Source organism: Atheta coriaria, unplaced genomic scaffold (assembly GCF_025399875.1).
Source record: "Atheta coriaria isolate IRGN ID8LTWV9N9 unplaced genomic scaffold, Caltech_Dcor_3.1 hic_scaffold_10_pilon, whole genome shotgun sequence".
Taxonomy (NCBI): domain Eukaryota; kingdom Metazoa; phylum Arthropoda; class Insecta; order Coleoptera; family Staphylinidae; genus Dalotia; species Dalotia coriaria.
This window is the reverse complement of record NW_027045452.1, coordinates 6365747-6379753: the sequence shown is the minus strand read 5'-3', so window position 1 is coordinate 6379753 and position 14007 is coordinate 6365747. Positions and strand designations below refer to the sequence as shown.

Below are 14007 nucleotides of genomic sequence, written 5' to 3'. Positions count from 1 at the left end.
AGCTTGGAAGAAATTGTGCTAATGGTTGTAGGCACAAAAACAGTCAAAATTGATACCATGTTTGAAATACTGGACGAAGTTTTAAAAAGGAAAATCACAATTTTTGTTGGCTGTGAAGACCATAAAAAAAATTTGACCAAAAAAATAATTAATAATTTTTTAATAATGCGAGGACATTTTCTAGCCAAATGTTTCAACAAATGTGCTACCGAGAGGACAGTTAAAACTAAAAAATGCCGGAAGCTATCTAAATTATATTAATAAAAATTAAAGCAATTTGTATTTATTTACTTAATTTATTTATAAACCTTTTCTTTGCATTCTTCTTTTTTTTTATTTTTGAATAAAATGGTGTGGTTCCTGATATTTTTTTTATGGTTATTAATTAATATCTGATTTTTTTTGCTTTTCAGATTATCTCGGTATCTATAGGTACTTCGTGTCACGGATTATCCCTAGTTTCATGTTGAATTTTTTTCCGGCGGTGTCCATAGTAAAGTATTTAAACGCGTACACTAACGCATAGTGGCGCGCTCTATTGGCGAATGTTTGGTCCCCTAGATCGTGACCATTAATTTAACATGACGTTCGGACTCCTTTTATCTATACTTCGTGGCTACAGCCGTCGGACTCGTAGTCTTTTTTTTTTCAAAGTTATATACAGGATGTTACGGTAGTGTCTTACGTGTGCAGGGTCGGCTTTATTGTTACGTGCAAGTATGCAGGGTAGTATTAAGTACGTACCGTACTCTTAACCGGCCCCTTCTACCACAAATATTACCAAACAAGGTAGCCTACCTAACCACCACCCCCCACCCCCTACTCCACGACTACCCCTACCTCCCAACCCACTAATCAAATAACTAAGCTTCCTAACTTTGCATTGTAAAATGTTTCTTATTACAAATCATGCGACTTGCCCTGTATTCTATATAGTTTCGTTCAGTCGTGTGCGCGCGAAGAAGCACGATCATGCTCCGAGCTTTGAACGTGCGCCTGCGCATTTTACAAGTCTGAGAAATGGACCTAACCCTGTGGTTTACCATATTGTCTCAACATTGAGCTTTGATCATAAGTAGATAATATTTGTTTGATAATGACTATAAATTGACGTGGTGCGTTAGAATCGAGTGAATGTTGCTTTTAGGTTTATTAAATTGCTTATATTGTATAGAAATTACGTATTTGTAAATGAAAGTAAGTAAGTAAGTAAGAACGCAAACCTAACACTATATTATAAATTGTAATTGTATTGCGAAATGTTCTCTTTTCCGAATCTACAAGAATCTCAAATATCTGTTTTAGAATGTATCCATCCAAGAGGTTTGATTTTAACACATTAAATCAATGTGCTGACTCAAACTTTGATATTAAGTATGTAATTTGTACAGAATGCAATAATTGGTTGACTGGAGAGATATTTCTGTATTCAGATCAAACATATTGCGAAATATGTTCTATACTACAACACAATGACTATCGACGTGATATTGCCTTAGAAAGTGTGCTAAACCAATTTCTTTTTCCATGCAAGTATTATGATTGTGACTACATCTTGAAGAGGAGCCAAGTTGATGAACATACAAGAAATTGCAAACATAGGCAATTTGATTGCAATTTCTGCAATATGGAAGGTATCAGTTTAAATGAATATGAAGACCATCTTAAAAGCAACCACAAGGATAAAATAATCGACTTGGACAAGCCAATTTTAGAACATACGCTGGACGCAGCAACTAAAAATGAAATTTTAATTGCTTGCCTGAACCAACATACTTTTCTAATTCACATTAAACGAGACGAATCTAAATTAAGTGTGAATATTGCACATATTGAAACATATGATGACTCAAATATAAATAATAACTTTACAGTTGGTTACAAAAACGATCAACTAACACACAAGCAGTTCACAGTGCTGTCCGCCATTAGGTATAATTCAAATCCTAATGTTGATATTGACGTGCCGCAGAATGGAAATCTTTTGTTAAACATTTCTTTATGTGGGTTTGAAAAAGTGATCCAATTGCCAGAGTGTCCAATTTGCAATTATGAGTTAAAGTTAAAAGTCTATCAATGTCCAAATGGACATAACGTGTGCAATGGATGTGGGAAGAAATTGAACACATGTGCAATATGTCGGGACACCTTGAGTGTTGTAAACCTACGTTACTTATTTCCAAGTACATTATTAATGTCATGTTCAAACTATGAGAATGGCTGTTTGAAAATTGGCAATGTAGATGATTTAGATGAACACATCAAGAATTGCCTTTATGCCCCTATAAAATGTATTGAGTGCCAGCAGGAATGTTTGAGACGTAATATTTTAACACATTTTAAAGAAAAGCACACAGTCTACAGAAACTATGTTCCTTTACTCGTATCGATAAAAGAAGTATCTGTTCCAAATTATCATATATATTATTATTTTAAAAATAAATTATTTAAAGTTAATTGTAAAACTACTAGAAGTCGTGTTAAGGAGAAAATATGTTTTACGGTGCGATTATTATACAATGAAAATATTGAAGTAGCTGCAAGGTACAGATATGAAATTCATATAATTCATAGATATCATAATAAATCTAATCATGTACTAAAAGGAGTATGTCAAGTCGAAAGTGATAAAGATGCATCATCACGGATTTATTGCAAACTATGTCCTATACAATTTAACGAAAATAATGATCCATGTTTTTGGTTTATGTTTGGATTTCAAGATGAAAATGATAACATGTAAAATGAATTGTAATAACACTATATATTGTATGTAATTATAACTCCTATTATTTATTTATTTGTTTATTTAACGCCGCTCGGCAATTGTACATAATAATTTACATAAAAAAAGATATAAAATATGATAATTTTACAACATAATGAGATCGTGTCTAAACAAAACAACCAAAATGTCAGATAATCATACCAGCACTAATTTTCGCGCAGCACACTTCACAGCATTGTTCGATACACTATACATCGCCGCATATTCATTGATTGCAGACGAAATCCTATACAGTGGCGCTCGTGTACAGAAGCCAGACTTGGCCCTTGGTATGGAAAGTACCCTTGGTACTCTCAAACTGGTGTTTGGCACGACGAAATCCAGTAACTCTATTAGGTCAGGAACATCCAGAAGGCCATTGATAAGATTTGCACCGAAGCATAGGGTCAAGTATTTTCTCCTACTGGCCAGCAGGTTGCAGCCTGTATATTCGTACCCTTGTTGACGATTCATAATTATATTTCTACAACTATTATGAATTTTTGTTGTACCTTCTCAAGTTTTTCCATTTGATGGTTGTGAATCGGATCCCATACTACACACCCATACTCCATAATCGGTCTCACAAGTATATTGAAAAGTTTGACCAGCGTCTCATCTCGTCTAAAGTCATTACTTGACCTCAGTATACTTCCAAGTATTTGGTTGGCCTTGGCTGAAATATTTGTGATATGATTCTCGAAAGTCAACTTGCTGTCCACGTAGATACCGAGGTCCCTGATCCCTTCAACTTGAGGTATAATGTCATTGCCAATGTAATATTGATGATGGTTGGAAGACGTACCCCTACAGAACTCAATAATCGCACACTTCTTTACATTTAGTTTGAGTCTGTTTAGTTTACACCACTTCTCCAGTTTATCAATATCCTCTTGTAGAGTATACATGTCCTCATTGTCCTTAATACATCTGAATAGTTTGGAGTCATCAGCGAAAAGTGAGTATTTAGACTGCAATGGGCAGCCAATATCATTGACAAAAATACAGAATAGAATCGGTCCAAGGTGCGAACCTTGTGGAACACCAGACGATACACAAAATTCCTTGGAAACGTGATCCGAGATCTTGACCCGTAGACGCCTCCCCTTCAAGTATGAAGCGAACCAGTTGAGAAGATTTCCAGATATCCCATATTCCTCTAGCTTTAGTAACAGTACCTCATGGTTAACCATATCGAAGGCTTTGCTGAAGTCCGTGTATAACGCATGGACATCCATCCCCTCCGACAGATGTTTCATGATATATTCTATATAAACCAACAAATTTGTTACTGTTGATCTCCCTTTAGTGAAACCATGCTGTTGATTGATCAGAAATCCTTTAAACCAAAATTCAAGACTTGCAAGTATCATTTTCTCAAAAAACTTAGGTAAAGCGGACTGAATACACACTTGTCGATAGTTGCATGCATCAGTTTTGGACCCTGACTTAATTCTATCTAATCATATGTAACACTAGTACTTGAAATTTGAGTAGTTTAATCACGTTTAATCATAGCAGTAACGCTTGTGCGGCTAATAGGTATAATTTTAAACTGTGTTTTGACACTTATATAATTTTATAAAACAAACAAAAATGTCAAATTCATTTAAAATGTCAAAAGCCTTCAATAAAAATGCAAAACGCGGACAATGTAATGTTTTTGGGAATGCAGATATGGAATTTTATAACTCACCCTGTTTTGTAGAATGGAACTACTCCAGAGCCAGTTTTCAAAGGTGAAATTTATACCCGTCGCAATTATTTCGAAGATGGACGTCGCAAAATCGATTTCGTTCTTGTCTCCAGTATCATTAAACTACCCTCAGAACTGGATACTCTTACCTTTTTTATGACGGAGTTAATCAAATCAGGAATTCAATATGAAATATCACCGGGAGACGTAATTTGCAATTTCTAGTTTTAAGATATAAATTAAATGATATTCAATCCCCAATAGGCTTCACCAAATTTGGTTTTCATCAAACTACATTGTCCCAGGCATGTTTTGGAAGAATACGCCAATTATCAACACTTTATTTTTGATTATAAAAACCCACGGATCCTACGCCGACGAAATCGCTTCTTTCCTTGGAGTATTTTCCACAATGTGACAACGGAGATTCGAACTGATGATCCGTCCTACAATCGGGCGTTGTAAGCATTTTCAAAAGTTACAAATTCACTGCTCAATTAAAAGTTTTTTTTTCATTTTTATAGCGGTAGTTTGTCGAGTAACAAAGCACGACACATCACCAGTTGGGAACGGTCGTTATTAGTACATAAAATGCTCATGAGGACCAAATTCAGTGAGATTAAAAACGAAGAAGGCATTAATAAGTTAATCGCTTTGAATATTCTTAAAGACGCTTATGCAACTCACGATGGTCCAATCGAATGGCACCAAAAGGGACCACTGACCGATCGCCAAGTAGGTTCAACTGAATAAAAAATACAAATTCACTCACTCGCCTCCATTTTTAGCTTTTGCATAAATATTGGGCAAATATAATGGTGTTCTTTAAGCATCAACCAATTCCATTAATATTTAAGTATTTTGGCCCCGAAGTAGCGTTTTATTTCGCTTTCGTTGACTTCTACACGAAAATGCTGGTGGTCCCGGCCATTTTGGGAGTGCTATTGTTAATTTTCAACGCAATTAGCCGAGATTATTTTGACACGGCACGCGTGTTAGACATTTTTATACTTTATGATTAAAATTCGTTTAAAAAATGTGATTTTTCAGAACTGATATCTGTGAGAGTAAACAAAACCTTTGTACGTTGTGTTTTCACAAACGAAACTGCAAATTTGCACCTATTAAGAGTTACTGCATAGGAGCGTACGTGCTACCAATTTTTGATAACATCGGTGGCGGTATTTTCGCTGTTTTTATGGGTTTCTGGTCAATTGCATTTTTAGAAATGTGGAAACGTCAAGAATATATGCTGAAATACCGTTGGAATTTAATTAATGTTGAAAGCGACACAGCTTACAGGTATTAATCATATTAAAATGTCGCTTTTTGTTGCAAATATGAAATTTTAGAATAGAGTTTTTGAAAACGGCCAAACACACACATGTTTCGCACGTGAGCGGAGAAAAAGAATATTATACACCGATAAATCTCAAGATTATTAATTCGATACGTACTCTGGGTGGCCTATCTTTAATGGTAATTCATACAATATATTATAAGCAATATGGCAATGCTGTGTTTTATAGTTTGCAGTTGTCTTGTTATTGATTTTACTCAACACACTGTATCGCGTGGAAATGACCAAAGTGATTACTCGTTCAAGTCTGGAAACGCTTAAACGCCACAAAGCTTTTTTTATCATGAGCACATCGGCTATTATTGGTACAATAATCATCACGTATCTTGCGCCGGTAAGTGCGCACGCGTGCTAGCGCACACTCACATGCTAACTTCCATCCAATAGTATTTCAGGAAATTCTCCGTTTATCTAACAAACAAAGAAAATCCGAAAACCTACGTGGATTATGTGAACGCATGCATTTATAAAGTATACGCGACGTCTTTTGCCAACGGATATTTTCCATTCTTCTATGTCGCGTTCATAAAGGGTGCGTTTTTTACATATCCTGGAGATGAAGATGTCTACGATTATTTTGGACTACGCGTGGACATTTGTAATGTTAATGGATGTGCGTACGCACTCACAATATCGCTGATTTTCTTTTTTGCGTTGAAAAATTCGACGCATCGTTTGCTGCGAGCGATAATTCCAATAATCACCGACAAAATAAAGAGAGAACGAGCTAAGAGGCGCCGAGTCCAACGTCAACGAAATGTGGCCACCTGGGAGCGTGATTATCGATTAAAAAAAGCTGGTGACTTGTTTATGCTGGGTCTTTTTATGGGCGTAACAATGCACTATGGTTACGTGCTGTTTTTCATAGCTGCACTGCAGTTGACACCGATGATGGCGCTGCTCACCAGTATTGTTAATTTACGCATCGATGCAATTCACATCTTGAAAAACTTTCGAAGACCTGTGGCAAAACAGCTGCCTGGCATTGGCGCGTGGAATAATATCTTTCAAATCATGACTTATATCGGAACCGCAAGTAATGTACTGTAATTTTGGAATTTTTCTTCGTGAAATTACAACGTTAAAATGTTTTATTGTAATTTCCAGGCGTTTGTGATTGCATTCACTTCAGATTTATGGCAAAGAGAAATTTATCGACATTTCCATTCGAACCTTACCGGATATATAAATAGTACTTTATCAGAGTTTTTGATTGAAGATTATTCTCAGAATGTCACTCATATTTTGCATCATCATGGACATCATGATGTTGAGGTGTGCGTTTATCGTGGCAAGCGATTTCCATATTATCACGAAAACAAATATGAGCATTCTGATGATCATTGGCATGTGCTTTCATATAAATTAGGCTTTGTTGTTGTTTATGAAGTGAGTTTAATTGATTGTAATCATTTCTGTTACCACCTGTAATCATTTTAGCAATTACTATGGTTTATTATCTCGATGGTTTCAATTTTTCGAGAGAGCATACCGCAGATTATAAAAGAACATTTGCGAAATGAAAAGTTTCAGGAGAAACTCGCTCGGTTTGAGTTTCTCCGCGAGGCGCCGGCTGATAATAAATCGGATATTCATGTTGTTAAAGATCACGGCGATATTGCAGATTTATTTGAGATGGTTGATGCTAATTCAAGTGATAATAATTATTATATCTCGTAACATATTTAGATTTTGTTTCATATTTAATTTATAAGTAGACTAGCTTTTGCCCGTGACTTCGTCCCGATAATGTTTAATAAAAATGTTCTACACTCTTGTTCTACACATAGTACCTATGTGTTAATTTTATCAATAAGATTCAAAATTTTATTGTAAAGAAATTAATTACAAAAAGAATTGCTAATAATGCACTTCAACGCGCCATCTCGGATTCAACTATTTAACTATAACTATGACTGAATCTCAATGCAAACATTTTTCCAATAGAAAATTGCTGTATTTAGGGTTTTACCAGCAATTGAATTTTTCTCGCCGTAAAAACCATCCTTGGACTTTAACGAACATTTAAAAAAAATAATTGGCCAAATTGGTCTAGGCGTTGTTGAGTTATGCGCTTACCAACCCATTTTACGATTCATTTTTATATTATAGATTTATAAGTAGATTATTAATCAAGTTACCCGTCAAAATACAAAACAATCAAGTTTTTGACCTTTATAATAATCAATCCATTACTGAATTAATAATTTATTTACATTATTACAAAATGTTGCGGAAAAGAGATTCGTCCACATTGAACGCCATGCTGCGAGAGAAGAAGATTCACGCCACTGAATACGTAAAAAATAATCTGATATCTTTAAAATAATTTTTGATTTTTGATGTTAATGTTTTTTTACAGTTTGGTGAAGTGGTTGAGAAAATGAGCACTCTTCGCAAAGTGCTGGAGCAAACTGAAACGGATCATGCAATGAAACCTAAATACCCATCATTTGATGGCGATAGTCGTGTGATTGATTTCGTTCTTGTTTATGACAAAACGTCAAGACGACCGTCGAAAGAAAAAGTGAACGCGTTTTTAAAACATTTAGTCGCTGAAGGATTCTCAACAGAAGGCGGAGAATCAGATGTACGTAATGAAAAATAAATTACAAATCTATAATTTAAAAAGTGAATCGCAAAATATGTTGGTAAGCGCATAACTCAACAACGTCTAGAACAATTTGGCCAATTCTTATTTTAAAATGTTTGCTAAAGTCCAAGGATGGCTTTTACGGCAGAAAAAAATCAAATAATTACATGGAAAATCCAAAAGACAACCCTTTTCCATAAGATAAAAGTTGGCATTGATATTCAATCATAGTTACAGTTAAATATTTGAATCCGAGATGGCGCGCTGAAGTGCATTATTAACAATTCTTTATATAATTAATTTCTTTAAATTAAAATTTCGTATCTTATTGATAGAATTAACACATACTATGTCTAGAAGAATCAAGTAAAAACGAATTACATTTTTATTAAACAAAACCGAGACAAAATCGCGGGCTAAAACTAGTATTAAATAAATTAATTTGCAGGTCTATGAACATCTTATATTCATACGAATTCATTGCAATCGAAATAAATTGGTTAAAGCCGGTATTATCCTCGATATGAATCTTGAATTTCTATCGGAACGCAATGAAACGGTCGACGACGACGTTTTCTTCAATTTTAAGTTCCTTTTCAATGATGTTACCAAACCAAAAGAACGAAGTGATGTTTCACAACGAGCTATGTATTAATACTTCCTTATTATTCTTCTTTATTATATTTACATCATTTCCTTTTTAATTATTAGGGAAGCTACCTTTAATCGCAAACCTAAAGATATTACGCAAACAGAACGTATAATGATAACACATGAATTGTTAAAAAACACGCGATATGGACCGGCAGATGATGAAATCGGTATAATGTCATTGTTTCACAAAGGTTTCCTTCACACTTGTTATCCATTGCATGACGGTCCGTGGGAATGGTCAGAAGAAGGACCATTAAATGACAGACAAGTTAATATAGCAATAATATTGTGAATTTGTTGTATTGCACGTTTATTTATGCAGGTTCTGATGCAATATTGGGCGTCACCTTCTAACTGGTACAAACTGCAACCAATCAACTTAGTCAGAAGATATTTTGGACCGGAAGTGGCCTTCTACTTTGCGTTTTTAGGATTTTTCAACAAAATGCTTATTATTCCATCGTGTGCTGGGATAATAACTATCTTCTATGGCCTTCTTACATATATAGACAGTCGAAACTATCCATCGTAAGAAATATCACTTTATAAAAAGAGTATATTAAGTATCTAGTGGCTAAACAGGAGTTTTAGTCACGGGTTTGATTGAGAGTGAGCGTAGTGAGCGTATAACTACGTCTAACCACTTTTTTTTCTACTTTTATTTTATTTCCACGTTAAGGTTTCTATATTTGAACTTTTGTATTTTAAATCTTTGAAATTCATTTGTACACAATTGTAAAATGTAAGGTTTAAAGTACTTTAGTCACGACTTTGGACATTTGTGTTTAAAATACACCTTTTTGTGTTTTAAAAACCTGAAATAAAAAACATTGTGTTTCAGGCAAGAAATCTGCAAAAGTAACATAACTATCTGCCCACCATGTCATGACATGTCAATTTGCTACTATGAACGTTTGGATAACGAATGCTACACCTCAAAAATAGCCTATATCTTAGACAACATATCAACTGCAGTATATTCAGTGTTTTGGTGCTTTTGGAGCACAATTTTCTATGCGAAATGGAAGCGTCTGGAAGCTGTGCTCATGTTTCGCTGGAACTTGATGGATATTGAAAACGAAGTGAATATTCGTCCGGCTTATTTGGAACGTGCAATGCGGCAGAACGCTCTCAGACACAAAGAAGAAAATGGAATCAATTATATCGACTTGACTGTGGATCACACACAACGTGAGGCTAGATATTTGCGAATCTTGCGATACTGCGCTTCTGGGATAACTATAACCATACTGGTAATAGTAAAAATATTAAAAGAGTTCAGAAGTGTTACGGATATGAATATATTTTCAGGTTTTATGTATATTTCTGGTTATATACTTGGCTGTCGTTGTGCGTTGGTGGGTTGGGAAATGGATCGGACGGTTTGATGGACAATTTTCTTTTCAATGGAAAATTTTGCTTGTAACAACTGTGGGCAATCTATTTGTAATTCTATTTGTTTGTATTGCCGAAGATGTAATCTTTATTGATTTATATTAATTATATTTTTACTTAAATTATTTGATTTTCAGTTGTTTCGTCCTCTGACACATCTCGTTACTGATTTTGAAAATCATCGAACTCAAGAGGAATTTGAACAGGCTTATGTTTACAAATATGCTGTGCTATGCTTCATTACATCGTATTCTTTTCTGTGTTACACTGCATTCCTGAAAGGACGCTTCTTTTCTTATCCTGGTCATGAAATGCAATACACGCTTTTGGGTATTCTTAATTATGACCTGGAAAAGATTCACACTTCAATGATGTCTGTTTCATATCAATGGACGATGATGACGTTTGGGAAAGAAACTTGGAGATTGATTACGCTGCAAGCTCGCCCGTTAGTATTAAATAAAATTTATATTTGTTTGTAGTTACAATAAATTTCATTTTAATTAGGTGGTGGAGGAGATATCAAAAAACGAGGGATTTTAGGCAAAAGACTTCTCAAATATGGGAGAAAGAATATCAACTGCATAGTCATGATTATCCATACATGGCAGAAGAAAATATGAAAGTTATATTACAGTATGGTTATTTGGTGTTGTTTCCCGGCGCAAATCCCTTTGGTCCACTCTGTTACTTTCTCTTTAATCTTTGGTCGCTGAGGTTTGACGCTAAGCGCACTCTGGTGCATACTCGACGAGTTATTCCTGTAAGATCGGCTGGTTTTGGTCCTTTTGGGCCATGGTTAAAGCTGATCTTAATGCTTACGATACTTGGTATGGGTACGAATGTGTTTTGTATTGCATTCACTTCAAACTTTGTGCCTGGAATGTGTCACTGGTTTAATCCTTATTATACTAACTTTGTAGACTATACATTTTCGCGTATGTACTGATATCACAAAGATCTAAATATTTTTATACTGTTAGAGATTTTTATTGTTTTAGAATTTGCATTAGATGATTATCCTCTTGAATTTGGCGAGGAGATAAGAAAAGGAAATGTTGGTAATACGAGTATATGTTATTATAAAGGTAATCGCTTTCCGCCAACATCACCAAAGAAATACTTTAATACAATTCAGCATTGGAATCTTGTTGCTGTACGATTTCTAGCTGTTTTATTAATTCAGGTAAATATATATAAAAATTAAATTAAATCTTATGACTAATATTATAAAATTTTGTAAATTCACAGAGTTTTGTAATAATATTCTGCGGATTGCTGTTATTTGCATTGAGTACTACGCCGCATTATATTAAAGAAAGTTTGAGACATCGTGAGCAAATGAAGGAAAAACAGCGCGACGAAAAGTTTAGAAGAGATAAAGCAAAGACTAGCACTGGAAATGCTGATTTGCGGAAAGACTTTACAGTTATTGGCTATTGATATATGCTGTGTTTAAATTGAATTGAATTTATACGTGAAACAAACTTTGTTTGTCTCATTCTAGGCGGCGTTGTGCATCGCGCACAAACAGCTGCATCCAAACGCAATCCATTCTACATTTGTACGTGTTTGCATCAACATCGTGTTGTTTATATTTCGAAAGTTTTTAATTCGGATCTCGTTATATTCGTTCGGTAATTTTTGCGACCTAGTGCTAATACACGAGTTAAGAAGTTTGCTAAGGATTTATTGTGCTTAGACTATTAGTAAGACACGAATTTAGTGTGGTTCAGTGTGCGTGAGTTTGCCCCCGTCGGTGTTGATGTGTCCTGATCGATGACTTCGCGTTTGTATTCGACCCGTGAAAACCTGACAGATTTATTATCATAGTATTTTTTGCAATACTTTGATTTCCGAGGTGCATTTCGTCGATGTCGGAGGTGAGGTGTATGCGCAATTACGTCCCGAAGGGCCGACGTCGCAGGCGCTTCGCATAAATAGCTTTAATGCCGAAGTCGCCGCAAACCACCACACGAGGTTTTGGCATGATAATATGTCATTTTTCATTGCGCGCACGTCGCGGAATTCGGCGTCACCGCCGATTATAAACCTAAATATGGGCCGCAGTCACGAAACTGTTTTTGTGATAAACTAGAAGCGGTAGAATAGTTGTCCATATCTTGTTTTTATTTTGACGTGATAACGTCTTTAAAATCGTTTTAGTCGGGTGACATGTTCAGAAACTTCACACCAAAACCTCACGAGGCCGATCGCAGGTATAACGAGAGAGAGACGGACCGATCTCCCGTCTCATCTCGAGCGCTGCCAGTCATTCCGTGAAACTTGTCACGCGGAATCCACACGAGCGGAGGCAGGCATAGCGTTCGAGTGAGTGGACCGATCTTCGGTCTCTCTCACTCTAGCGGCATACAAACGAATGGAGATTTTCTCGTGCGGTTAAGTTTTCGTTGAATGTTTAACAGTGAAACAAAATGTGAAGTGCAAGTGAAGTGTTATAACAATTGCAACAAAAAAACTTATATCACCAATAAGACGTTATCACGTAAACATCTCGATCGTAAACCTACTTTACAAACAACTTAAATTTTTTTATGACTTGCTATCTTTTATAATTTAGAACATATTTGCTGTCGAAAATCATCGAAAAAGATTATTAAGCACTTTCATCTCTTAGATTTCCAATGTAACTATAGTATCTTATAGAGAATTATCCGTAGATTAAGACTCTGCGATTCGTTTACGAGAGTTTACGAGATATGCGCAATTGAAATAAATCGTCAAAAATTTATAAATTTCAATTTTTAGCACTTTCAGTCGCGTTTTTCGACCATTTACCCCCTTTAAATTAAATTATTTGAAATTTCCATCTGATAGAGAATTTTCCAATCTTCCATAATATGCAGTTTTGTGGTTGTTATCTCTTTTAGTTTGGAAGATATTTGCTATTGAACAGCGTCGAACAAACATGACGCAATACTTCTATGCCTATTTTTATCTTCTGAATTATTTTTTGATTTCCTAGATTTCTTGTTAATGTAGCTTATCATATCGAAAAGTTTAAGAATCTTTAATCTGTTCCGTTCTATCGCGTTTAGTTCTTAAGGTAATCGAGTAGAATTAGAAGATTTTCTTTATTCATCGTTGTCATATATTCATGCCGCATCCATTTGCCGCATGCAGCACATTTTAGTATAGTTCAAAATAAAATTGAAATAAAATTGTATTCTTTATTTCTATATTAATCAGCAAACGTGGGCATTCGACGCGAGGATTGTGTTTGTTTTGAACACAATTTACTATCATATTAGAGCTCGAGAGTTCCTTTACAAGATGCATGCTCCTCCAACCTTCCAGCCCTTCCGGAAGTGCCCTAAAATGCTCCTCAAAAATAAGCAATTTCAAAACAATTTGAAAACATGATGTGGAAAACACCCTGTATCTAGTAAACTAATTGACTTTCTTAGAGTTTCTTTTTGTCGGAATAGAGTTAGGGAGTTCCTCAACAAGATGCCTATCTTCCAACCTTGCAGCGTTTCTGCAAGAGCCCTAAAATGCCCTTCAAAAATGAACAATTTCAG

At 35.2% G+C, this 14007-nt stretch overlaps 2 protein-coding genes and 1 long non-coding RNA gene across 5 annotated transcripts; all 3 read left to right on the top strand.

Moving 5' to 3' along the window:
- Positions 1-914: 914 nt before the first annotated feature.
- LOC135800127 (uncharacterized) lies at positions 915-2883 on the top strand. Its single transcript, XR_010550109.1, has 2 exons — positions 915-1197; positions 1306-2883. It is a non-coding gene; the product is annotated as an uncharacterized lncRNA (long non-coding RNA).
- A 1402-nt stretch (positions 2884-4285) lies between these two features.
- LOC135800123 (anoctamin-5-like) lies at positions 4286-7612 on the top strand. 3 transcript variants are annotated; one of them, XM_065313259.1, is made up of 11 exons: positions 4286-4421; positions 4476-4670; positions 4728-4924; positions 4988-5198; positions 5252-5457; positions 5514-5765; positions 5816-5942; positions 5993-6157; positions 6211-6864; positions 6931-7212; positions 7264-7612. In XM_065313259.1, the coding sequence occupies exons 1-11, from the start codon at positions 4404-4406 to the stop codon at positions 7501-7503; spliced, it is 2547 nt and encodes an 848-aa protein (XP_065169331.1). In that variant the 5' UTR covers positions 4286-4403; the 3' UTR covers positions 7504-7612. The 3 variants fall into 3 exon arrangements, with proteins under 3 accessions (XP_065169331.1, XP_065169332.1, XP_065169333.1); XM_065313260.1 differs by lacking the exon at positions 7264-7612 and having other exon boundaries at positions 6211-6859; positions 6931-7147; XM_065313261.1 differs by lacking the exon at positions 7264-7612 and having other exon boundaries at positions 6211-6869; positions 6931-7006.
- A 381-nt stretch (positions 7613-7993) lies between these two features.
- Positions 7994-11952, top strand: LOC135800122 (anoctamin-3-like). Its single transcript, XM_065313257.1, has 11 exons — positions 7994-8122; positions 8186-8413; positions 8865-9064; positions 9128-9338; positions 9393-9598; positions 9912-10323; positions 10382-10546; positions 10603-10913; positions 10973-11403; positions 11467-11651; positions 11717-11952. The coding sequence occupies exons 1-11, from the start codon at positions 8051-8053 to the stop codon at positions 11906-11908; spliced, it is 2613 nt and encodes an 870-aa protein (XP_065169329.1). The 5' UTR covers positions 7994-8050; the 3' UTR covers positions 11909-11952.
- The last annotated feature ends 2055 nt before the right edge of the window (positions 11953-14007 follow it).